This window comes from Eublepharis macularius, chromosome 1 (genome assembly GCF_028583425.1).
Source record: "Eublepharis macularius isolate TG4126 chromosome 1, MPM_Emac_v1.0, whole genome shotgun sequence".
NCBI lineage: Eukaryota > Metazoa > Chordata > Lepidosauria > Squamata > Eublepharidae > Eublepharis > Eublepharis macularius.
In genome coordinates this window covers 128,375,187-128,399,481 of record NC_072790.1, presented here as the reverse complement: position 1 = coordinate 128,399,481, position 24,295 = coordinate 128,375,187, and the positions used below count along the sequence as shown (strand labels likewise).

Here is a 24,295-nt window from a genome sequence, read left to right as displayed (position 1 = left end):
CTTGGAACTCCTTTTTGTTGTTTTTACAATTTTATTTGGCAAAGCAGCACTGCATAATCTGTTCAATGATGAGGACATAGCTTACACAGTATTTTTAAAACTCAGATACACATCAATTCTGCACATCTGCTAGAAAACAATTCTGGACCATAAATGTTTAAATTAGTCTAAAAGTTAAGGGAGGGAGAAACTATGTCAGTTATGTCCATCCTGAACAGCAGACTTTACATCAAGAACGGTCACTTCTGATGCCCTGAAGTTTATATACATGATGTCTGGTTTTTAAAGGGAAAAAGCAGCTGATTGTGTACTACATGCTAGGCTATGACAGCACTTGAAAGCTTTAAAGAGGAAGTTCATCTCATTTTAGTAGCATCTAAGAGATAGCTGAACACAAAGAACCTTTAAGTGTGCATGTAGTGTCAGAAAGTGCAGATAAACAGCTGGATGGAAGAACACGGGGGCTGAAACAAGTGTTTAAAATGTCTCCCGATCAAAAATACAAAGGTTGCCAATTGCAGGTCTGCAGACATACTTTGTTTCTTTAAACAGGTGAAAATATGGGCATGTTGAAAAGAAACATTACCCAAATTTAAACTTTCCATCAGTTCTTTATCAAATTTTCATTAAAGTTCTACAAAATAAAATTTTAAAACAACACACTTTTCCATGCTGATAACAGTGTAACAAAGTCCAAAACAAACTGCAATGCTGTTGGTTTTGAAAAAGCTTTAAGGAGATGAACTGTCCACTGTTAACACTATGTTTAGGTCAGATGACATAGGTTTTACATTTCATCCCTGCAAAAAAACAAAAACAAAACATAATTATAAAGCCTGATCATCCAATTCACTGCTTAAAACTAAACACGTCTTCAGATGCACAACAAAACTACCAGTCTGTTCAGGCATTTAACCTAAAAAGAATCATAATTATCAAACCAAAATAGGCTTGCTATGAAATAGGAGCTCCTATCCCCTACATGAGAAGTCTCATTGTTTCAATGAAATGTAAATTTAAAAGTAATTAAAATTTACATGATTAATTTTGTTTGACGAAAGGACTGCTTTGTGTAAACCATTTGCAATTACAGTCCAGTTATTCTTGGTACCTCCATAAAATAAGGCAAAGTGTGAAAGCCAGTTTAACGTTTAATGTCTAGTAACATTCTAGAACTCATTCTTTTCTGTTTGTTCTGTCCCTTTAAATGACTGCAAGCTGAACTAGGCACTAACAGTGCAATCCTAAGCAAAGTTACTCCAGTCTAAGACCATTCGTTTTAATGGGCTTAGACTGGAGTAACTTCTTCTTAGGATTGCACTATAAATGTATTGAACATTAAGCAGGAGAGAACAACAGGAGGGGACAATTTGGAAAAGCAATAGGCATGGAAGGATTAAGCACCTCCCAGCTATAGCAGATATTTATTGTCTTTTTCTGGTGTGGAGGAGGTCATAAAGGAGATTTATACATTCAGGTGCAACTAAAAAGATGAACAAAGAGGTGAACTCAAAACAGAGAACTTCAAGCCACTGTTAAATCAGACTTGTGAAGCAGATTTGAGCAATATTATTTCACCTTAACCACAAGATGGAAAAGGTATCCTCCTATGCTCTGTTCTAAGAGAATAAGGCAAAAACTCCAAAGCCATTGGCCCATTAAAGACATTATGCAAATTATAAAATACTTGTCAGTTGTGCTGATGTCTTGGCTTTCTCAAGTGATACTGACTCAGGACTACATGTTGTCTATAACACAGTTTTGAAACCAAGGACAAGACACTAGATGCACATAGCTGCTTCTTTAGCCAGAGCAGTTAGTCATTCTGTATTCATATAATCTTATGCCCAGCATCTTACAGTGATGTTATCATTGGTCACAGTAAAAATAGTGAGAAAGTAGCCATACACCAAAGCACTTACATTTCATTGTTAGAGGATGGAATGGCAGCATGCAAAATTGAACTCTAAAAGGCATATCTGCACAGAAGCCTCCTGCATTTGGAGTTCAGTGGAAAGCTGGAATGGTGAGAAACACCACTCAAAAATGGGTTATGCAAGAACTGTGCTTTCAGTGAGTATCTGATTCCTTTGTTAAGTCCATGACTGAGTGATCAGTACATCTGCTTCCAGGTTCTATGGTTTGTATGAATCAAATACACTGAATCAAGGTGTCAGATACTTCCCCTCACGCCCCCCTCCCCCAAATCCTGTGCAAACCCAAAGTCATTGATGTTACTAATTTATGATGTTTTAGGAAACATTTAACTTCTCTGCTAACAATACATAAAATAAATGAAATGCCTGTAATGATTTGATAGAACAACGCACTGTTTATAGTAGGACATCTGACTAGGTACATTGCACTTAGAACACTGAGCCCCTAGGACAAAATTCAGGCAAGCTGCAGCAAGGGTCAAAATTCTAAGTGCAACTGTAATAAGAAATACAAAGGCTACAATGACTGTACATCAAAAAAAAATTAAGACTAAGAATGAAAAGCTACTCATTGTAGTTCTGCAACATATAAGGAAACATGGCACAAAATAATGCAAGATGCTTTGCCAAGTGCCCTTTGTAGATTATGAGAACTTTCTGTGCTTCTTACGCAGTTTACGTGCAGTGAAATACACATTATCCCCCAGGCAACTGATGAGAGAACAGGTATCCCTACTAAACAGACATGACTATAAGACTGCAATAGAGAAGTGCAACGGAGCTCATAAAGAAGAGGAGGTAGCAGTCACAAACTAGGGGATCTGCAGAAACTGTACACCAAATAAACAAAAAGTGTTGCTGTACAGAAAGATAGAGAAAAATGGTGGTGGTGGGGACATAACTCAGGATGGAGACTAGGGTAAAGTAGTAGCATCATGGATTGTTGAGATCATCTTCCTGTAAAGGCTTGTGGTTGTCACTTAGGAACTTTTGCTATTCCTTTTGTAACCCATTTCAAAAGCACTGCTTTGCATAACTAGCATGTTATAAAAACCAGAAAACATTACCATAATATGATTTTATTTCCACATTAGTAGGCTTATGCTGGCTTCATAACTGTTTTTAAACTCATACTATATTATGTTAAATATAGGTACATTTAATTTGTGAGCTCATTCTGAGATTAGTATTTTGATTACTGATGCTTACATGGATTGATTTTTGCAATCATCCTGTGATAATAGCCACTGTATATATCCACCATCAAGTGTTACAAAAATTACAATGTGTTAAGAGAAAGCAGTCATGTGAATTGGCCCACATCCAGCTTATGACAAGATGTCACTGTACAAGTATGTGGAGACATGACTTGATCCCTAAAAGCATGAGGAAGACCACAGAAGATTAACTGAAATGTAAGCATAAAAACTACTGTGCTGTCTTATACACTTTCATTCTTTATTAGAGCTATAAAATTTTCTTCTCTCCAACAGCTTGCTTTCTCCAGAAGTGTTAGCTGATATTTTCATAAACTGCATCTCTTCCAGGTTTTCTGATCATTCTACATTGTTTCATCAATATCTATATTCATAGAAGTTGCATGATTTAGACATCTTCAGCAGGAGCCATGAATTAAACCCATTTTTAAACTGAATTGTTGTTTGAAGCCCTTCAGTGAGACTAAATTATTACCAGACCCCAATCTAAACACAAAAAACTGAGCTCAAGAATCAAGTTTTTAAGGAAACGACTTCTGTTATGATAAAGCATTTTCTTTGATTCACTGATTGCATACATTTAAAAAATATATTCGTCTCATCTGTAACGAGATCAGAGATATCACAAATATCCGGAATTTTACTTCTTCTTGCTCTTAGCGCCATCCATGCTTGCCTCCTACCATCTTGCCAAGAATGTCGCAAAACAGCAGCCCCTGCCCAAGACCACCAATCAGAATACTGCCATATGCTCAGCTTCCACAGCATTATCCCACACATAGATAGATACACAGCAGCACTGTAAGTCTACACACAGAGCTCTCAAATTCTCACTTCTAGGTCTTGTAGGGAGAATGAGATCACCATGTCTCTGTTGACTATAGTTTCTTGAGACTAAAAGACACAGAAGTTATGACAGCTGCGCACAGCTTATACCCCTACCAGCACCGCAACCATTATAGCAGCAATGAAGATGTGCATGTTCAGTGAGGTAATATTTCCTTGTCACAGATGACTGAAACAAGTAGTAAATTATAAGGTTGCGATAAATCTACTTTTAAAGAATGTGCTAAAGACAAGTATCTGGTATTAAGAGAATAGTATAGTGCAAGTGGGGAACCTGCAAGGAGTTCGAGGAGTCACTTCATTTTCTACTGTGCCCCCTTCCTCTTACTTTTTATCTCTGTCTCCTCCTGGCAGTCCCAAATCCTCTCCCTGCTTCCTTTTCTCCTTTCCACATACCAACCATCCTTTATCTGACATCCCCACCTCCCAGCCAGTCTTCAGCTTTTATTATTCACATCATATCCCAACATTTCTCCCCACTGGGCACCCAAAGAAGCTTACATAACTCTTTTATCCTCACAACAGCTCTGTGAGATAGAGTAGGCTGAGAGAAAGTGACTAGCCCCAGGTGATATAGTAAGCTTCCATGGCAGAGTGGGTATTTGAACCTGGGTCTCCCAAATCCTAATCTAACCACTATACCACACTGGCTCTCAGCATTCCCTCCCTGGGCCCTCATCGCCTCTCCCTGAGAAAAGTCTGGTGCAGTTGCAAAAGTCATGTAGTGACAAGTCGCTCAGATGAGTTGTGTGGCTACTGCCTGGTCAACTTGTGCAGAGGCTACCACTGCTCCCAAGCAAGTTGTATGGCAACTACTCATCTGGTAGTTACCACTATACCTAGGTGAGTTACCAAAATACATAGCAGCAAGATGCCCAGCAGATGCTGCTGGATCTGGCTTCATTGAGTCTTCCCTCCCCATGGCAGGAGGGAAGGAGGGGGAACTGGGAGGCCAAAATAATTCTGAAAAGGACTCTCCCTTTTACTGACAAAACTAAAGTTTCAAGACAGACAATACTGTTGTGGTTGCCTAGCAATTTCCACACTGGACTCTGAGATCTCCTTTATTAAAGTACAGATAATGCTATTATGGGGAGGGAGGTTAGCCCACCCATGCAGGTTTTTTTAAGTTCAGATTTTTCTGCAAATTTGGGGCTTTTCTCAAGTTTGTCAAAAAAAAATCTGCCTTGTCTTTTCATGGCTTTAACTGCAGGATTTAAATATCCACATATGGAACCACGTTGAAAATTAGATATATTGATAAAATGGTAACCCACAAGATTTTCAAGGGGCATCTTATTTTCCCCTCCCCACTATTTCCACTTTCTTTTCCCTTACAGCCCTCATAGACTCTCTCATTTTCCTGCCTCTTCTTTCCTTCTCATCCAACAGCCAACCTACCTTTATATGCCATCTTCACTTTTCCCTCTTTCCCTCCCCTGGCAGCCCCCATTTCCTAACCTTTCTAGCCTTCTCCATCACATCCACCCACCTTTTATCTGCACCTTACCTTCAGCTGTATTTATTATTTGCTTCATTTATATAACAACAACGACATTCAATTAATATACCATCCTTCAAGACGACTTAACACCCACTCAGAGCAGCTTACAAAATATGTTATTATCATCCCCATAACAAACACCCTGTGAGGTGGGTAGGGCTGAGAGATCTCCTAGGAGCTGTGACTGACCCAAGGTCACACAGCTGGCTTCAAGTGGAGGAGTGGGGAATCAAACCTGGTTCTCTAGATTAGAGTCCTGTGCTCTTAACCACTACACCAAACTGGCTCTCTTTTCCCCTTCTAGCCCACGTTTCTCCAAGACAGGAATCCAAAGCAGCTTAAATAATTCTTCTGCCCTCCATTTTATCTTCACAACTATCTTCTGAGGTAGGTTAGACCAGGGGTCATTTCGTATAAAAAGAGCTGCGGGAACTCATTAGCATAACTCATTAGCATATGCCACACCCCTTGATCGGGCCAAATGACTGGGATTTGGTTGCTGCCAGACAGGGGAGTGTTCCCCCACCTGGCAGTGGCCCAATCAGGGTCCTTTTGGCCCCAATCCAGGCCAAAACAGGTCAAAAATGGCCATTTGAGGCACATTTTGGTATGGATCAGGCCCCAAATGGCCCAGATCGGGTGAGTGCTGGGCAGGGGTCTCCCGCCAGGCACCGACCCAATACTGGTGTTTTTGGTCCTGATCCCAGCCGAAACATCCCCAAATGGCCAAAAATGGCAGTTTGGGCCCGGATCAGGGCTGAAACAGCCAGGACCAGATCAATGCCGGGCAGGGGAGGGTTCCCTCGCCCAGCACCAACCGATCCCACCCGTTCTGGCCCCTATCCCTGCGAGAATGGGGCCAAAATGGCCAGAAATGGCCATTTGGGCCCTGTTTTGGCCCATATCAGGGCTGAAATGGCTGGGACTGGGTTGGTGCTAGGAGGAGAAGGCATCCCCTGCCTGGCACCGACCCAATTCCCGCCATTTCAACCCCAATCCCAGCAGAAAATGGCTCAAAGTGGCCATTTTGGGCCTTTCAGGCCCAGATCAGGGCCGAAATGGCCTGGATCGTGTCGGAGCCGGGCGGGGGGAACCCTCCCCTGCCTGGCACTGACCTGGTCTGGGCTGTTTTGGCCCTGATCTGGGTCCAAAAGGGCCAAAAATGGCCCTTTGGGGCCAGGATCGGAGCCAGAACGACTGGGGCCGGGTCACTGCCGGGCATTGGAGGCTTCCCCTGCCCAGCACCAACCCGATTTAGACACTAAATTGGCCTGCCAATTTGGGAACATGTAGGTCATTCGCAGAAAGTTTCAGGAGAGAGATTAAAAAGTTGTGGGACTAACACACATCCCTAGAGTACTCCCCAAGTAACTACAATTGGACTGGTTAGATAACCCTGACGGATATATTGCTCCCTCAGCTCAGAGGGTGTGTAAAGATTTAAATTAATTAATTAAACTTAAAAACCTAGGTGTTATTGAAATGGCCTCCAGTTTCTCCCAGTGGTCTATTGGCGAGTGAAACAAATGCTGCTTTCAGATCAACAAATATCCTACTATATAAAAGACAAAAGTCATATTGGCAATGACTCACTTTTTATCACCGTGCACGCACACTCGCACACCTCTCCGTGGGAATAAAAAGTGAGTCCTGAGCAACACAGCTGACCTTGGAGGCCCCGAGGAGGCCATTGAGGTGGCCACAGCAGGGCCTTAGGAGGGCCGTGCTTACCCTCCCCCCACTTAACAGGCCAGCATGAGAAAAATTAGGGAAATGTACTCCTATGCGGCGCAGTAGGCACATTTCAGCCCCAAACAGGCTAATCGAGTCACTGCGGAGTGCAAAAGTGCTCCAGGGCCCATTGCGTCGCCCCAGCAGTGCTCCCAGGCTTCCAGCAGCCTGTTTTGGCCCGCTACAGAGTGCAGGAGCATTCCAGAGCCCCTTGCCTGGCCCAGCAGCGCTCCCAGGCTTCGCAGTGACTGAATCAGGCTGGTGTGGAGTGCAGAAGCACTCCAGGGCCCATTGTACCTCCAAGCAGTGATCTCGGGCTCCACAGCAGCCTGATTTAGCCCAAATCGGGCCCAATTTGGCCTGTTGCAGAGTGCAGGAGCACCCCAGGGCCCACTGCACCACCCCAGCAGTGTTCCTGGGCTCCACAGTGGCCCGATTTGGCCCAAAATGGGTCCAAAGTGGCCTGATTTGGCCCGCTGCGGAGTGCAGGAGTGCTCCGCAGATTGTCATGTAGCCTGTGCAATGACGTCATATTCTGGAAGTGACATCATTGCATGGCCCAGAAGCACCTGCACTTTGTACCTGGAGGGTAAGGGAACCTGGCAACTCTAGGCCTGCGCCATGCCTCTGAGGGGCCGAGGAGGTGGCAGGAGGCCCAGTGTGGCAGCATGGCCCTCCCAAGGCCCCTCAGCGGCCAAAGTGGTGGCAGAGAGGCCTGGCACAGCAACATGACCCTCCTAAGGCCCCACAGCAGGTACCTGCCAGATCAGTTTTCTACAGCTCATTGTATTTTTCCACACAACAGGCTCTGTTGCTAGTAGCATATAACTTTCCCTTTTTATGGGAAGTATATTTTGAAGATGGGCCAGGATATGGGCATGGTGCGAAGTCTAATCCCCTTTTTTAAAGTTGATGTGTTTGGGGCCCAGGATGAAGAAGTCCATCATCAATGTTTCCAATCCCAGGAGTAAATGGCCAACATAAAAAAGAGACTAGTAGGACAATAATTTGCAGAATATTTATTGTCCCCCTTCTTGCAAACTAGGACTATAACAGCCTGCTTCCATTGATGAAGGATATTCCCAGATACCTCTATCACTATAAATAGTCTGGAGAGCACTGGAACCAACTAGAAAAGATCAGTGTTGAACAGGTCAGGAAGGATATAATCTGGCCCAGGGGCTTTATCAGCCTTTAATCAGTTTATTAGTCAGATAATCTCATCCATAGTTATGGGATCCCATTGAGGCAAGCTATCAAAGAGAGCCAAGTTGACAGAAGGGAAATTGGCCATAGGACCACTAAATAAATGGAGAAGGAGAAATTTGCAAGTTATTTGAATGCCTGGACATTTCTAAGGCCACTGGAGATAATCTTCCAAAAAGTTTTGTTATCTTTGTTTGCAAAGGCTCTCTGAAGCATGGGCCAAGTTGCTTTTCTGCAACAGTTTTTACAGAGTTTGTCAGTCTTTGAAAGAACATTTATATTAAAAGAGACAGTCTAGAGTTGGAAAACCTAAAAAGGCAACAGGCCCTCAACCTCAAATTTTTCAGGCATCAGCACCCTGCAGGGTCCCAATCTCCAGCTTTAAGCATCCACAGACAAAGCCACCTTGAAAATGAGATATAATGATTATGTAACAATGTAGTAATTTGTTCAGTAGAATGTAGACCTTTGAATAGAAGCAAGATAGAAAAGAGTCCAGCAGCACCTTCAAGACTAACCAACTCTACTGTAGCATAAGCCCTCGAGAACCACAGTTCTCTTTCTCAGATGCAACTGTGGTTCTCAAAGGCTTATGCTACAGTAGAGTTGGTTAGTCTTGAAGGTGCTACTGGACTCTTTTCTATTTTGCTACGGCAGACTAACATGGCTAACTCCTCTGGATCTATGAACAGAAGCAAACTTTCTGTACCAGCCTTTCATAGGAAGCAACTCATTCTTAAGATGTTTGCATTGTACATGGCAGTTCAATAGCACTCCCAGAATACAATGGGACTTTGGCAGAAGGCTATCCAGCAAAACTGAGTTTATTTTTACACAGATGTTTCTACATTTTTAAAATGTTATACATTCAAGCTGAACACGTAAATTTATAACAATGTCAAAGTTAAATGCCATCTGAAAAGTTCATTGAGCATATATGCATTCTCATCAGTGAAGCTAGCCTACACCCACTTTTATTCAAGCAATATAGTGGGATTGATGGCTTAACTGATCTGCTATACTTCTTGCTAACAATCTGAATACTTCTAGAGCTGACCACTCTGTTTTGAATTACAAATCATCAATGTGCTGCAAGCTTTGATGTCTCCCAAGGTAAATTATTCAGAATGGCTGAGAACTGGTAGATTATTGAACTAGGAGTGAATCATTTTAAATAAACTATAACAATTCACTATAGAACACAAAGGGGGAACTTTATGAAAATTGAAAGCAACAAGCATTTGACTTGTGTTGCTTTTCAGAATCCTGCGTTTATTACATAATTTAGTAATTATGTGCACCCTGTAACAGTTTCTGACCAGTGTGTAACCTTTCACTTCCTGAACTCCTATCAGTGGTACATTACTCTGATCAAAGTAACAGTGAGGTGAAACACAGTTCACTCTTCTGCAACATTTCACTTATGGATACCCATCCAAATCTAACCAACAAAACAGTGATAAGAGATTGAAGTTTAGGGAACACCACAGCCTCTAAATGGAGACAATATTTTAAAATAACACTACAAAACATCAAGAGGCCATAAATAATGATGAACTAAAGTGCAATCCATGCAGCTGTAAGCATTTAATGTAAAATACTTGAGAACTTCCTTATGGCAACGTAACAATGCAACAGGTTGCTTTTGATGGTACAGCCAAGCTGAAAGCAGCAATAGCAAAAGCCGACACGGAAAACTGCCATCTTAAAAATAAAGACCCTTTCACCTTGTATGTTTAAGTGTGTGGAAGAAGAAAGTCGAACAGAAAATTACTTCCACCTGGACCACTGCTTCTCCTTATCTGTTAAAGGCACATATATCACTCCCATCAGAGGCTTCATTTTGACACTGCCGTCTTCTAGCTTATCATATTGTTCCAACATCTGGTTTCCTCCAGCAGGACCAACAGGTAATATTAGCCTTCCACCGGGCTTCAACTGATCTATGAGCTATAATTTTAAATAAGGTTAATAAGGTATGTGTACTTACATGATTGGTTTATACAAAGTACAAAACAAAACAATTTGGCAGTATTCCATTAATAATTAATTTCATTAATAAGATAAACTGATTATTAGTGGTGGAAAAGAGCAACAGTCCAGTGGCACATATAAGACTAACAAAATTAGTGGTAGGGTATGAGTTTCCGTGAACCACAGCTCACTTCTTCAGATACAGCTAGAATGTGAGTCCATTTGTCCTCATATCTTGGAGAGTGGAGTGATTACAGAAGCAATGCCCCTCCACTCTCTACATTGGACAAACTGGCCAGTCCCTTCGACAAAGAATTAATAGACCTAAGTCTGACATCAGGAAACAAACATTCAAAAACCAGTGGGGGGACATTTTAACCTTCCAGGACATTCAGTTGCTGACCTAAAAGTAGCAGTTCTCCTGCAGAGGAATTTCAAAGGGAGGTAAGAGAGACTGCTGAATTGCAACTGATAACAAAGCTCAAGACTATGTGTCCACCTGGACTGAATCAAGACAAAGGCTTCCTGTCTCATTACCAAAGCTAATTTCTCCACACCTACTACCCCTCTGAATACCCCACCCTATTCAATCACGCCCGACTTTGTCATTCACTGCCTATTATCATTCAGCTGCTGTAATCATTCCACTCTCCAATATATAAAGACAAATGAACTCACATTCTAGCTTTGGTTATCAGTATTATTTCTCAACCTGACACACACCATTCCTAACTCAGTATGTTAGCAAGTACTGCATTTTCAGTTCCTACATTTCTTGGAAACATGAGATCAAGCTGGCATTGAAGTCTATTTATTTATTTATTTAATTTCAAATTTCTATTCCGTCCTCCCCGCAAGCGGGCTCAGGGCAGATAACAACATATTAAAATATAATAAAAACAACATATTAAAATACAATAAAAATCCATACACATTTAAAACAGGATGGTAGACAGCATTCACAGGGAGGGTTAAGATTTTATACACCCCGTTTTTTTCAGGCTGGCAGAGGCCCAGCCTCAGCCATATGCCTGGTGAAAGAAGTCTGTCTTGCAGGTCCGGCAGCAGAATAGTAGGCCCTGATTTCAGCAGACAGAGTGTTCCACCAGGGGGGAGCCAGGACCAAAAAGACCATGGCTCTAGTCAAGGCTAGGCGGGCCTCCTTGGGACCAGGGACCACCAACAGCTGTTTGTCCCCTGACTGGAGTGTCCTCTGGGGAATATATGGGGAGAGATGGTCCCGTAGATACACTGGTCCCAGTCCGCACAGGGCCTTATAGGTCAATACCAGAACCTTGAATCTAATCTGGTACTCCACTGGCAACCAATGCAGCTTGTGTAAGAACGGTGTTATATGTGCCTTATTTGGCACTCTCGTAATAACATGCGCCGCTGCATTTTGTACCAGCTGTAATCTCCGGGTCAGGCTCAAGGGCAGCCCCACGTAGAGCGAGTTACTATAATATAGCCTAGAGATGATCGTTGCTTGGATCACTGTAGTTAAGTCACAGGTTGACAGGTAAGGGACAAGTTGCCTGGTCTGCCGCAGATGGAAAAAAAGAGGACCTGACAACCGCTGTGACCTGTGCCTCCATTTTCAGGGAGGCATCCAAGATCACCCCCAGGCTCTTAACTCTCAGAACTGGCACTAACGGTGCCCCATTGAGAACCAGGAGCCGGAGTCCCGAACCTAATCCCCCGCAGCTCAAGTACAGGACCTCCATCTTCGTCAGGTTCAGTTTCAGCCGACTCTGCTTCAACCAACCAGTCATGGCTGCAAAAGCATGTTCCAGGACATCCGGGGCCGGCTGTCCATCATTAGATACAAGTGGATGTCATCTGCATATTGATGGCACCCAAGTCCAAAACTTCGCACCAACTGGACAAGGGGGTGCATACAGACGTTAAATAATAACGGGGAGAGTATTGCTCCCTGTGGGACCTTGCACACCAAAGGGTGGTGGGATGACAATTTCTCTCCAAGCGCCACCCTCTGTCTATGACCATGGAGAAAAGAGACAAGCCACTGTAAGGCAGTCCCTCGTATCCCCACATTGGCAAGGTGGTGAGTCAGAAGATTGTAATCGACTGTATCAAACACTGCCGACAGATCCAATAATATCAGCAGTGCCGAGCCACCTCGATCCAGATGTCTAAAAAAACCTCATGTGAGGGTGACCAGCAACGTCTCTGTCCCATGTCCCGGACAGAACCCAGACTGGAAGGGGTCTAGGGCCGAGACATCCTTCAGGAAGCCCTGCAGCTGTTCCACCACAGCCTGCTCAATCACCTTTTCCAGAAACGGGAGTTTCAAAACCGGGTGGTAATTGACCAGGTCAGTGGGGTCTGGTCTTGATCTTGTCTAGTGTATCAGATCAAGTACTTCAGTGGATTAAATAAGTTTCAGTTAATAAAAATCCAATTAGAGAACCTATCCTTCATAGCAGGTTTAGGGTACCCTGCCTGCCCTTTATTTTTAAAAACATTTCTGTTTAAAAACATGCCATACATAAATAAAAGTCACTTACTGCTTGGGGCACAACTGGTGCAGCAGCTCCTACATGAATGGCATCATATGGAGCTTCTTCTGGATATCCCATTCTTCCATCCCCCACTGAGAGGAAAAAAATAATGTATTCATGGACAAGGAACAGCTGTCTTAAAAGTATTAAGAAACAGCTGTCTTAAAAGTATCACAGGCAGTTTGGTTAAGGCATTGAATTCGTAACTAAAATTCTAAAATTACCACCTTGCACATTGTTAGAAATGTCTCAACTATCCCCCCCTATATTGCAATAGTATCATCATCACCAGGGATCTCTACCAGGAATGAATAAACTGGGTTCAAAGAAGTGAATGATTAATCACTATAGCCAAAAAGCTATTCTAAGTCAGATATATTGGTACTGTTCTAGAAAAAGAAAGGGAATTCCAGTATAGCCTTACCCAAAATGCAGTACTGTGATACCTGTTAGGATTGGGATGCTACTATCACAATATGTTTGTAATATTAAATACGCAGAGGTATTCTACAGTAGTTTAGTATCACATAAGCTACACTTGGTTGAGCATACACACTTCACACAAGGGTCTAAACTGTTCACATCCAATCTGAAGTCAATTGCAATATATGGCCTCTGCACCCACAGGTCCCTTAGCATTATATAAATTAATATGCAATGCAATCCATACTCCAAAAACTTACGTTGAAATATTGCTTCTCTTGTAACTGAGTTAAGAACAGCAAGCTATTGTTAGGGGACCAATGATTAGATTCTGAAACATCTATATGGAAGCAAGTCCCATTGACTTCAATGAAACCTAAATAAGCTAGACTACAGTCTTCTGGATCTATTTAACTACGGCAGCGCTACTATGACCCATGCCACCAAATAAAAATGAAGCAAAACCTTCATGGTCTCCATACTGTCAGTTCTTTTTTTTTTAATTTTATTAAAACCAACCATAAACATTGGACATTAAACAAGTACAAAATGTAACAATATGGTTAAACAAGGAAGTTGTTTATATATACATCATTAGCAGTAAGATGCTAATATCTTGTACAATTAAAACAAGAGATAATGTGTGAGATGCTTTGAAGCATTGTTTAACTTATAAAACTAGCTATCTAAAATATTTTGGTACAGATGATTCGGAGGATGTGCTTCTGTCCTATCAATAAAATCCAAAAAAGGCCACCATTTCTCATAAAAGTGAGATGAGGATGAGGTGCTGGTTAAGTTTTCTGTTATTTTGTCTATGATGAGTTGATCCCACACTCTAGAGAACCAATGAGTCATTGATGGTAATGTTTGTTTCTTCCAAAAATAGGCTATTGAAGATTTTGCTATAGTTAATAAATTATTGATTAAATCTTTTCGTGAAGGTGGAACATTTTGATTTTGCCATAAATTTAAGAAGATTACTTGGGGGTCTAAAGGTATATCATAACTTGTTATTAGTTTTATTTGATTTAGTATTTCTTCCCAAAATGCTTTAATTTGGGGGCATTGCCACCAAAGATGAGCAAACGTGCCAATGTTTCCACAGTTTTTCCAGCACATAGGTGAGTATTTAGATATAATAACTGATAATTTTTTAGGGGTTAAGTACCAACGTGTTAGGATTTTGAATGACTGAAGTTTTATATTGATTGCTTTAGAATTTAATGTAAAGGAAGACCATATTTCGTGCCATTGGTCTTGTGAAATCTGGGCGTTTATTCTGATAGGCATATTGTTTTGGTTTGTGTATATTCATAATAATTTTATAGATTTTCGAAATCAGTTCTCTTCTATATTGAGTATTGGATTCCAAAAGCTCTTCAAATTGTGTTTTAGGTTTCGATGTAATGTCTTTTAAATGTATTTTATTTGCCATATTTGTCAATTGTAAATATGCAAACCATGGAATGGCAATATTTAGTTTCTTTTCCAATTCCTTTTTTGTCAGTAATCCCAGCTGTGATGTTATATCCAAAAGTTTTATGTTGAATAAAATTCTCCACTGTTTGCGATTAAGTACGTTACAGCCTGGTGGAAACCAGTCTTGTAAGAGTATTGTTGAATATCGAGTTAATGATGGAACTAATTTGGGTTTGTAACGGTCCCATAACTTGAGTAGGTAGGACCAAAATGTGTTGCTTTCAATTTGGGTTGGTCTCAGATGGGGCTTACACCATAGGATTTCATGTATTGGTAATGACGAATGTAATGGCTCTAAGATATGTGACCACAATGTGTCTTCTGTGGATCTCAATATTTGAACTATTATTGAAAGGTGGATTGAGTGCGTGTAGAGTTCAACATCAGGGTAGATGAAGCCCCCATTGCGAGGACTTTGACATAAAATATAAAATGCCATTTTGGGCCTTTTATAGCTCCACAGAAACTTGTTAAAAGATATTTTACCATTGTCTCACCATTTTGTGCGAAATCGAAATAGGGATGGTACGAAACAAAAATATTAATTTAGGGAGTAAAAATGTCTTGATCAAATGGAATCTGGAATACCAACCATAATTTTGTTTTTTCCATGATAGGATGTCCTTCTTTATTTCTTGAATTGTTAATAAGTGGTTATATTTTGTTAGATGGGTCAAATTAGCTGGGATGTTAATGCCTAGGTAAGGGAGATATTTATTAGTCCATTGAAATTTATACTTAGAGGAGATATTGCTTTTTCCAGATTGCGAGAGATTAATTGGCATTAATGTGGATTTTTGTATGTCAACTTTCAAACCAGAAATCTGAGAAAATATGTCAAGAACTTTTTGTAGTTGTGGTAGTGAGGTGTCTGGATTTGTGATATAAATAAGCATGTCGTCTGTGAACATACTTAACTTATAGACTTTGGAGGCAATTTTTATTCCATGTATTTGTGTATTGTTGCGGATTTCATTGGCTAGGGGTTCTAGTGCTAGTGCAAATAAAAGAGGTGACAGTGGCACCTTGTCTGGTGCCTCTCGTGAGATTTATTTCTGTTGATGTTGTATTGTTTATCTGGATTTTTGCTTTGGCTTGTGAGTAGAAAACTTGTAGGGCTTGACAAATTTGGGGTCCAAAATTCATATATTGCAATAAAGAGTGTAGATACGAAGTTTCTAGAGTATCAAAGGCTTTTTCAATATCTAATGATGCTAACAATAATTCTGAGTTCTGATATTTACAAGTAGAAATGATATGTAAAGTTTTATGAATGTTGTCTGTTATGTCCCTTCCAGGGATAAAACCGGACTGATCCTGATGTATGTAGTGTTTAATTATGGAGTTCAATCTTTGAGTTATGATAGAGGTAAATATTTTATAGTCCTGATTAAGGAGTGAAATGGGACGGTATGAGGTTGGATTAAGATGGTTTTTACCAGGTTTCGGTATAACTATTATGTTAGCTTCTTTCCATGTTGGGGGTTGTTTTCCTGTGTTTAATAGGTGGTTACATGCCTCTGTCAATGGCTGGGTTATGATTGCATTAAATTTTTTATAAAATTCTGGTGGGAAACCGTCAGGTCCTGCTGATTTGTTACTTTTCAAATTTTTTATCACTGATTTTCTGTATTTGTAATTGGGTTGTTTAAAATTTGTCTGTGTTCTTCTTTTAATTGTTTAATTTGTTTTGAAGAGGACAGAAAATCATGTATTTTCTCTGTAGGTGGTTTGGTTGAAGTATTATAATGTGTTATAGAATTCTTTAAAGCTATGGACTATTTCTGTTGATTTATATAGTATTTTTCCTTTTTTATCCTGAATTGCATTTATAATCCTGTTCGCTCTTTTTTCTTTTATTTTCCATGCTAGTAATTTTAGTTGTTTAGGTGAGTGAAACCAATATTTCTGTTTTAAGTACAATAAGTTTGTTTGAATACAATTGGTTTCCAAAGATTCCAACAACTTGCGTTCATTTAAGAGTTTACGATAAGTTTTGTTGCTTCCAGTTTTCTTACGTTGTTTTTCTAGTAGGGAGATCTTTTCCAATATTGATTGTTTTTGTAATTTAGTTTTGTTTACCTGGGCTGAGACAGAAATTAGTTGTCCTCTCAGGACAGCTTTTAGGGCATCCCATCTAAAGTGGGGAGATATTTCTGCAGAATTATTATCCTTAAGGTAATTTAATATAGCCTGTTCAATAAGTTTAGAAGTATTTTCTTTTTGAAGGAATGACTTGTTAAAGCTCCAATGTCTTTCAGTTCTGTCTGTTGATTGTAACGTAAGTGAACAGGATACCCAAGTGTGATGTGAATTCGTAATATTACCTATTTGTGAGTCAATTACTTTACTTCTGATGTTGTTAGTAGTCAAAATATAATCTATTCTAGTGTATGTTTTGTGTCTGGTCGAATAGTAAGTAAAGTATTTTTCATTTGGATGCATTGTATGCCACATGTCAATTAGTTGAAATTTTTTCAGCAGAGTTGGTAGCTCTGTCTCTTGTTTTTTCCCATGTTTTTGAAGGTTGTGAGATGTTTTATCTAACTTATAATTACTTATATAGTTAAGGTTCGCTCCAATAATAGTTTCTCCCTCCTGAAAATTGTTCAGTTTATTTAGACATTCTTCAAGCAATTCTAGTTGGTTGGCGTTTGGAGCATAAATTGATCCAAGGGTTATTAGTTGGTTATCAATGGTGCCTTTTATAAATATGAATCTTCCCATAGGATCAATCAGTGTGGATTTGTGTTGATGATTGATTTGGCTATCAGTATCGACACCCCTATAGATTTTGATGAACCTTTTGCATTATATTGCTGCTGGATCCATTTTGCTTTTCGAACTGTTTTTATAGAAGAGTGAAGGTGTATTTCTTGAAGGAGTGCGATGTCAGTTTTCTGTTGGGCCAAAACACTCAGGATTTCTTTTCTCTTAATTACGTTGTCGAGACCTCTCACATTATAAGATATTATATTTATTTTTGTCTGCATATTTGTGTTAAGAATAACTCAAAATGGTAAATAGTATTATTAAATCTAGTTATAAAGTAGGAACTAGATCAATAAGTCAAATATCTCTGTTGCTTTCAATCGAACAGAACTTGCTTAAGCAGTCAAAAAGCTTAGAAATATCAATTATATTCTAGATAGCCTAACAATAATTTCTAAGTAGAAGAAAAACCTCTTTATATTTTGTTGTAGTGTATAAAAGCTGTTTGAAGCAATATATGATTTTTATACAAACAATTATGAAAATAGCTATGTTTTTATAACACAAACTATAGAATGTAAAGTTATAACTCCTATGCTTATATTTAGATCTATGTGTACTAGCAAATACTATTCAGAACAATAACAATGTTGCTGGGAAGATATAAATGCTAATAATATAACATTCAAGCAACAAATATCTGCAATAAACTTCTATATTTTCTTTTAATCAAGTTCTAACAACTGTAACTTAAAAAAATATATAATAGGTCTAAGTATAACCAACCTTCCCTCTGTTTATACTTAAACTATAATTTATATCAATTATGATAAATACGGGAATGTTAAAACTGTTTTGTAATAAACTTTACAATCAACAATAAACTATTAACTATTTTTAAACAAGCTTTATGTACTTTAAGTTATATTAATTAAGATTGATTAAATGGAACTCCCCTACCCACTACCCTCTTCCCTCCCCTTTTATCTCCGTAAACACCCCCCTATAACTTTTCCCCTTAATTTAGCTTAAACCTTGTAAGAAATAATTTTCTAACTATTAGAATCAAGTAAGTCACCTTCTACTAACCAAATTATGAATTAAATATGTGCTATTCCAATTCCGTGTCGTTGGTGTGTTAATTTTCACACACCAACTGTTGGTATTTAACCAAACAAACCAAATGGAGTTGGAATTAAAATTAAAGATATCAATTTACTATATGTTAAAGTTATAAACAAACACAACAGTGAGCTGAAATTAGGAGGTCTCAATCCTCCCTTTCCCAAAACCCCGGCAATTAATGCTAACTTAAGTTATAGGACTTAGTAAAACGTTTCTTGTAAAGCATAACACTTATAGTACAGTTCCTCTTCAGTTATTTCTAACAGGAATCTTGCTTCCTTTACTTGGTGAGAATTCTTGCGGCATCTTCCTCTTCTGAGATGTTTTGTCAATCTCCATTGCGGCACTTAAGTTAATATTATGTAGAAGGGAAGATCCTGAATCTGAATCAGACACAATATAGTGTTTTCCTTGATGTTGGACAGAAAGTTTTGTAAAATTTATCCATCTGTACCGGATCCTTGCTTGCTGCAGGGCTTCTGTTGTTTCTTTGAGTTCTTTCCTTTTATTTAAGATTTCTCCAGGCAAGTCTGTGAAAACTTGTATAGGGATGTTATTGAGAAGTATTGAGCCTCTGCTTCTTGCTTCCATTAGAATTTTCTTGCGAGTTCTTTGGTCAGCAAACTCTGCCAGGATATCTCTTGGCTTTGTTCTTTGTTTCTTTGAACCTACACGATAGGCTTTGATGATCAATGGAGCCACCCTTTCTTCCAGGGCAAGGACTCCTGCAAGCCATGAAGTTAGCCAGGCAACTAGAACTTCATTGTTAAAGACTCATCTATGCCTCTGAATTGGAGGTTCCGCTGCCGCGAGTTTATCTCAAGTGAGAGGATTCTGTCTTGAAGACTTTTATTTTCGGTTTGCATTTCTTTTATAATGCTGTGTGCTGAATTGCTGAGTTCAAGCGCAGATTCAGCTTTTTGAGTGGTGTTATTTAAATTCAAATTGATTTCAAGAAGCTGATCATTGATTGGGCATAGTAGTAGTAGTGCTATTTCTTTAAGTATGCTAATTTTTAGGGCTTTCAATTGCGGGGAGAGATCTGGCTCGGAGGGTTGATTTTCAGCGTTAATGTCTGTAATCGCCCCGTTTGCCATTTTGGAGCTATTCCCACCAGCTGATTCTTGTGGTGTTGTTTGACTTGGGGAATTAAAGAATTCCTGCAGCTTTTTAGCTGTTTTGCTTGCTGACTTTTTATCTGAGTCTTGTTTGCCCATTATTTGAAAAGTTTAAACCTGCTTAAACCTGCTGCCCCAATTCCTGCCACCACGGACAGACATATGTGAGGACAGACCTTAACTTTCTGTGTTCCAGCACTTGCCAGAGTTGTGCAACAGACTGTATACAGAGCAGCTCTGCCATTCAGGTGCCATTATGAGGAAGCACCCGTACAGGCAAATAAGGCTGAATTTGAGATTATAATGTTCCTGCCAACATCCTTCCATCAAATCCAATGAACTGTTTACTCAGGAAAATGAACTGTAACACCAGGATATAGCTTGGCAAACTTCAGCAAATTAAATCAAAACTTACACTACAAGGGAGTTAAGGCAAATGGTAAGTTCTTCTGTGGATTTAATAGACAAAGTCTTGTGGCATCTTAAAAACTAATAAATTCATTGAGAGGCAGGGTTGTGTAGTGGTTAGTGTGTTGAACTAGGATCAAAGACATCCAGATTTGAATCCCACTCTGCAATGGAAGCTCACTGGGTGATCTTGGACCAGTTACACATTCTCAGCCTAACCTACCTCAGAGTTGTTATGAGGATAAAAGGGAAGGAGAATGTTGTAAACCACCTTGGGGCCCCATTTGAGGAGGAAAATGGGATATAAATGAAGTTTAATAAAATTGTGGCACAAGTTTTCATGAGCCATTAAGTGCTATGTTCAGCTGACACATCTGCACCTGGCAAAGTGGGTTCTAGCTCACACAATCAACATTTATGTTATTTAGATATTAATACCCTGCTTTTTTCTCTAGTGGAGAGAAAGCATCATTCTTCTGTCCTCTATTTTATCCTTACAACATTAGTGTAAGGTAAGTTTGGCCAAAAGAAAATGAGCTACCCAAGGTCACTTTGTGAGCTTCCACAACAGTGTGGAGATCTGAACCTGGGTCTCCCAAATCCTAGTCTAACACTGTTACACCACATTGACTCTCTCAATAGTCTTAAGGTGTCAGTACACTCTTTGTTATTTTTGCAACTATAGATTAACATGGTCACCCCTCTGAAATTTGTAGGCTTGACACTTATCCGTACAGCCACAAAATAATTAGAAGTCTGCATTAAGCAAGCATAATCCCATACTTATTAATATACTATAGTACTCACCAACTAGTTTCACTCTTTCTGAAGACTGCAACAGAGGATCATCTTTTCTGACATTATTTATTGAGTCATCTACCAACTCTTTGATATGATCAATTCCTACAACTTTTCCTTTGGGACCAACCTGTAACACAAATCAGTTGATATATCAAATTACCAAACTTTATTTTTTGATTAAGTTATAAGGAAAGTGTTATAGGAGACCTAAATTAATGGAGGGGCGGGGGAGGTCTATTCAGGCATCATTTCGTAGAAAAAGAGCTGGAGGAACTCATTAGCATAACTCATTAGCATAACTCATTAGCATATGCCACACCTCTTGCCATCACCGGAAGTGTGTCAGTATAACTGATTTGCATATGCCACACCCCCTGACATCACCTATTCTGGCTGTTTTGGACCCAATCCTGGTTGTTCAGGGCCGAAATTGGGCCCAAAATAGCAAAAAGGGGCTGAAAATGGCTGAAAGGGCCCCCAAAATGGTCAGGATCGGGCCGCTGATGAGTGGGAGAGTGACCCACCACCTGTCAGAGGCCCGATCCAGGCTGTTTCGGCCCCAATCCAGGCCGAAATGGGCCCAAAATGGCAGAGTCAGGTGGGCGGGACCACCTGACATGTGACCTCTTTGGGGAACTGCATTCCTGTGCATTCCCCCTCGAAATGAGCCCTGGGTCTATTTATTTCTCATAGGTAGCCAGCAGGAGTATTATACCTGATATGCTTCTAAACCTTCTGGGGAGAAGCACTTGGGTTTCTCCTTTTTCATTAGGTTTTTTTACCACGCATACTTTGAGGTTTTTGTTTATCCATTCTTGTCCTCATCTTATTTTGCTTCTCCAACCACAGGTCTAAAACACCCAGAGGAAATCACACTTGTTTTTTCATTAATACTCTTAGAATTTATTAATACTTTAAGGTCTCAAACCAGCATGAACAGCCTTGTTATAAAGGGCATAAAACTGCCACCTGTGTTATTTTTTTTAATGCAGTATAATTTATATACAGCTTTGATCTTCAAATGGTGGCCAAGGATCCCTGAACAAGGTTTATATAGGTGGTATCCCCATTAAAAATAACTAAGAATATCTTTATTTAAATATACAGAGAGAAAATTAAGAAGAGTCATTGACTGTCTTCAATCAGAAATAGGATGCTAAAGAAAAAGACCTTGATTTAAATTCAGTAGATCAATTCTTATTTTATTACAAGAGAGCAGGTGAAAGACATGTGGAAAGGCAAGCAGATTGAGAAATATGAACATGTGTGTCAAAAAATTAAAAACTGGCCCTATGCTTCGGGTTAGAGGTGGGCCCTGAGTCTGAAAACGATGAAGATTATTGTACAGAAAATTTCCTGTCCCAATATAGTTCAAGCTAAACAGAATTTCTAGCTGTGGAAAACAGTAAGAGAACGTTAACAGCAAAGATCAAGCAGGAAAGGGAAATGGTAGTAGACAGAAGATGGGGGACTCTATATTAGTTGCAAGGCAGCACTTGGCACTTTCATCAAGGTAGCTATTTTTATATCCTTCAATCAGTATCTCAGATCAGTTGGCACTTGTACAGGATTCCTCACCCCAGAAATGAAGGGAAAATTGCCACCTGTGACTTGTAACAGCAAAAGATAATATTCAGATCACTTTAGTATCCATTTAAGATATTTTGATTGGGGACCTCTAATAATTACAAGTATAAAAGAAACATATTAATTTAGTTTATTTATTTTAAAGCTGACCCAAAATAAGCCCATTCTTGTACAAAACTGAATACAGTATAAATATGGCTCTCTTCTCATTGCATCAATTTATTTCTGGAATACATGGGCTCTTCCAAAATTTCATCTGATATGATTCAGAAATATTGTTGAAGAACATTATTGAAGGAAGACAGATTTGTTATTGTGGCAGTTTATGAAACCTGCATACTACTGCCTCCCTGACTTTCTTAGTGTTCTTTCTTAGGTTTTTGCTGCCAAAGACTTTAGTTCTCTCCGTTTGAATTGTAGGCTAGAAAGTAATAGTTGGTAGAATGACAGAATGGTTGACACTTAGGAGTGGCTGTGAGGCAAAAGGGGATCCTTTGTACTAGAAGAAATTGAAGTTTTATTTAAACAAAATAGTTTATTTATAAATAGATATGCATAATGGTTTCAGAGCAATTCTTAAGCATATTGGTTTCAATGTCATTAATAAGTGCAGTGGTTTCAAAATAGGTACAGAACTTCAAATTTTACACAATCTCAGTCACAAACACTAAATTTCTCACAGTTGCCACTTAGGATAAAATATCCCCAAAAGAAAAGAATATGGAATTCTCCGAGTTCCCAGATGTTCATTTACCACATAGGCTGATTTCATCCACAAAGTGAAGCCTACAGACATCTTCTCTCAGTACGTCCCTCAAAGAACATTCAACCCTGACGCATACAAACACTGTTTTCTACAGTTGTCTTGATGGGCTGTATATAAATCAAGTATTATTATTATTATTATTATTACATAGACTGACTGAATACTTTCCAATCCACTCAATAAAACTTGCAGCTCACTCAGCCCCCTAGGATACAGCTGACATCCAACTGGAATACACTTCACTCACCCACCCAGCCCCCTTCCTTCTTACTTTAAAGGCCTGCATTTCTAGTCTCAGTAAACATACATTCAAAATACCACACTAATTAGCTGAAATAAAATACGCAAACTATTTACATGATAAAACATTAGTTATATTCAATAAACATATAGGGAAATATTAATAGCCACCATTCTTATCCATGACATCTGGAGACTTGTTACAAAAAAGTCTGATGAGGAAACAGTCACAAATAGAAATATGTGAGAGGGGACTCACAGGAACACACATTTAGCATGCAAAACACCCCAACTATTACTTCGGTTATACTCTGCTTTTCTCCCCAATGGGGACCCAAAGTGACATATATTGTTCTCCTCTCCTCCATTTCATCCTCAAAATAAGCCTGTGAATTCAATTAAGCTGAGTGTATGTTACCGGTCCAAGGTCATCCAGTGAGCTCCCACAGCAGAAAGAGGACTCAATCCTGGCCTCCCAGATCCTAGAACAATACTCTAACCACAATACCACATTGGCTCCATTCAATTCCTAGCAACCCAGTTAAAGAGTGTCAGGTAGCAGGGGTAGGAAAGGCCTCTGTATAAGAACCTGCCAACCATTACCCAGAACAGACAGTGCTGGACCCATGGTCTGACTCAATGTAACAAAGATTCATTCTCTTGGCTTTTTAATCCAAAGACTTTTAATCCAAAAAA

At 39.6% G+C, this 24,295-nt stretch overlaps 1 protein-coding gene across 1 annotated transcript in view; it reads right to left on the bottom strand.

Moving 5' to 3' along the window:
* The window catches only part of PCMT1 (protein-L-isoaspartate (D-aspartate) O-methyltransferase), a 37,804-nt gene continuing 13,509 nt past the window's right edge, over nt 1-24,295 (bottom strand). Inside the window, exons 5-8 of the mRNA XM_054978530.1 lie at nt 21,013-21,133; nt 12,944-13,029; nt 10,169-10,391; nt 1-800 (exon numbers count right to left, since the gene is read on the bottom strand). Coding sequence (XP_054834505.1) covers nt 10,212-10,391; nt 12,944-13,029; nt 21,013-21,133 — 387 coding nt within the window. The 3' untranslated portion in view covers nt 1-800; nt 10,169-10,211. The remainder of the gene's footprint in view (nt 801-10,168; nt 10,392-12,943; nt 13,030-21,012; nt 21,134-24,295) is intronic.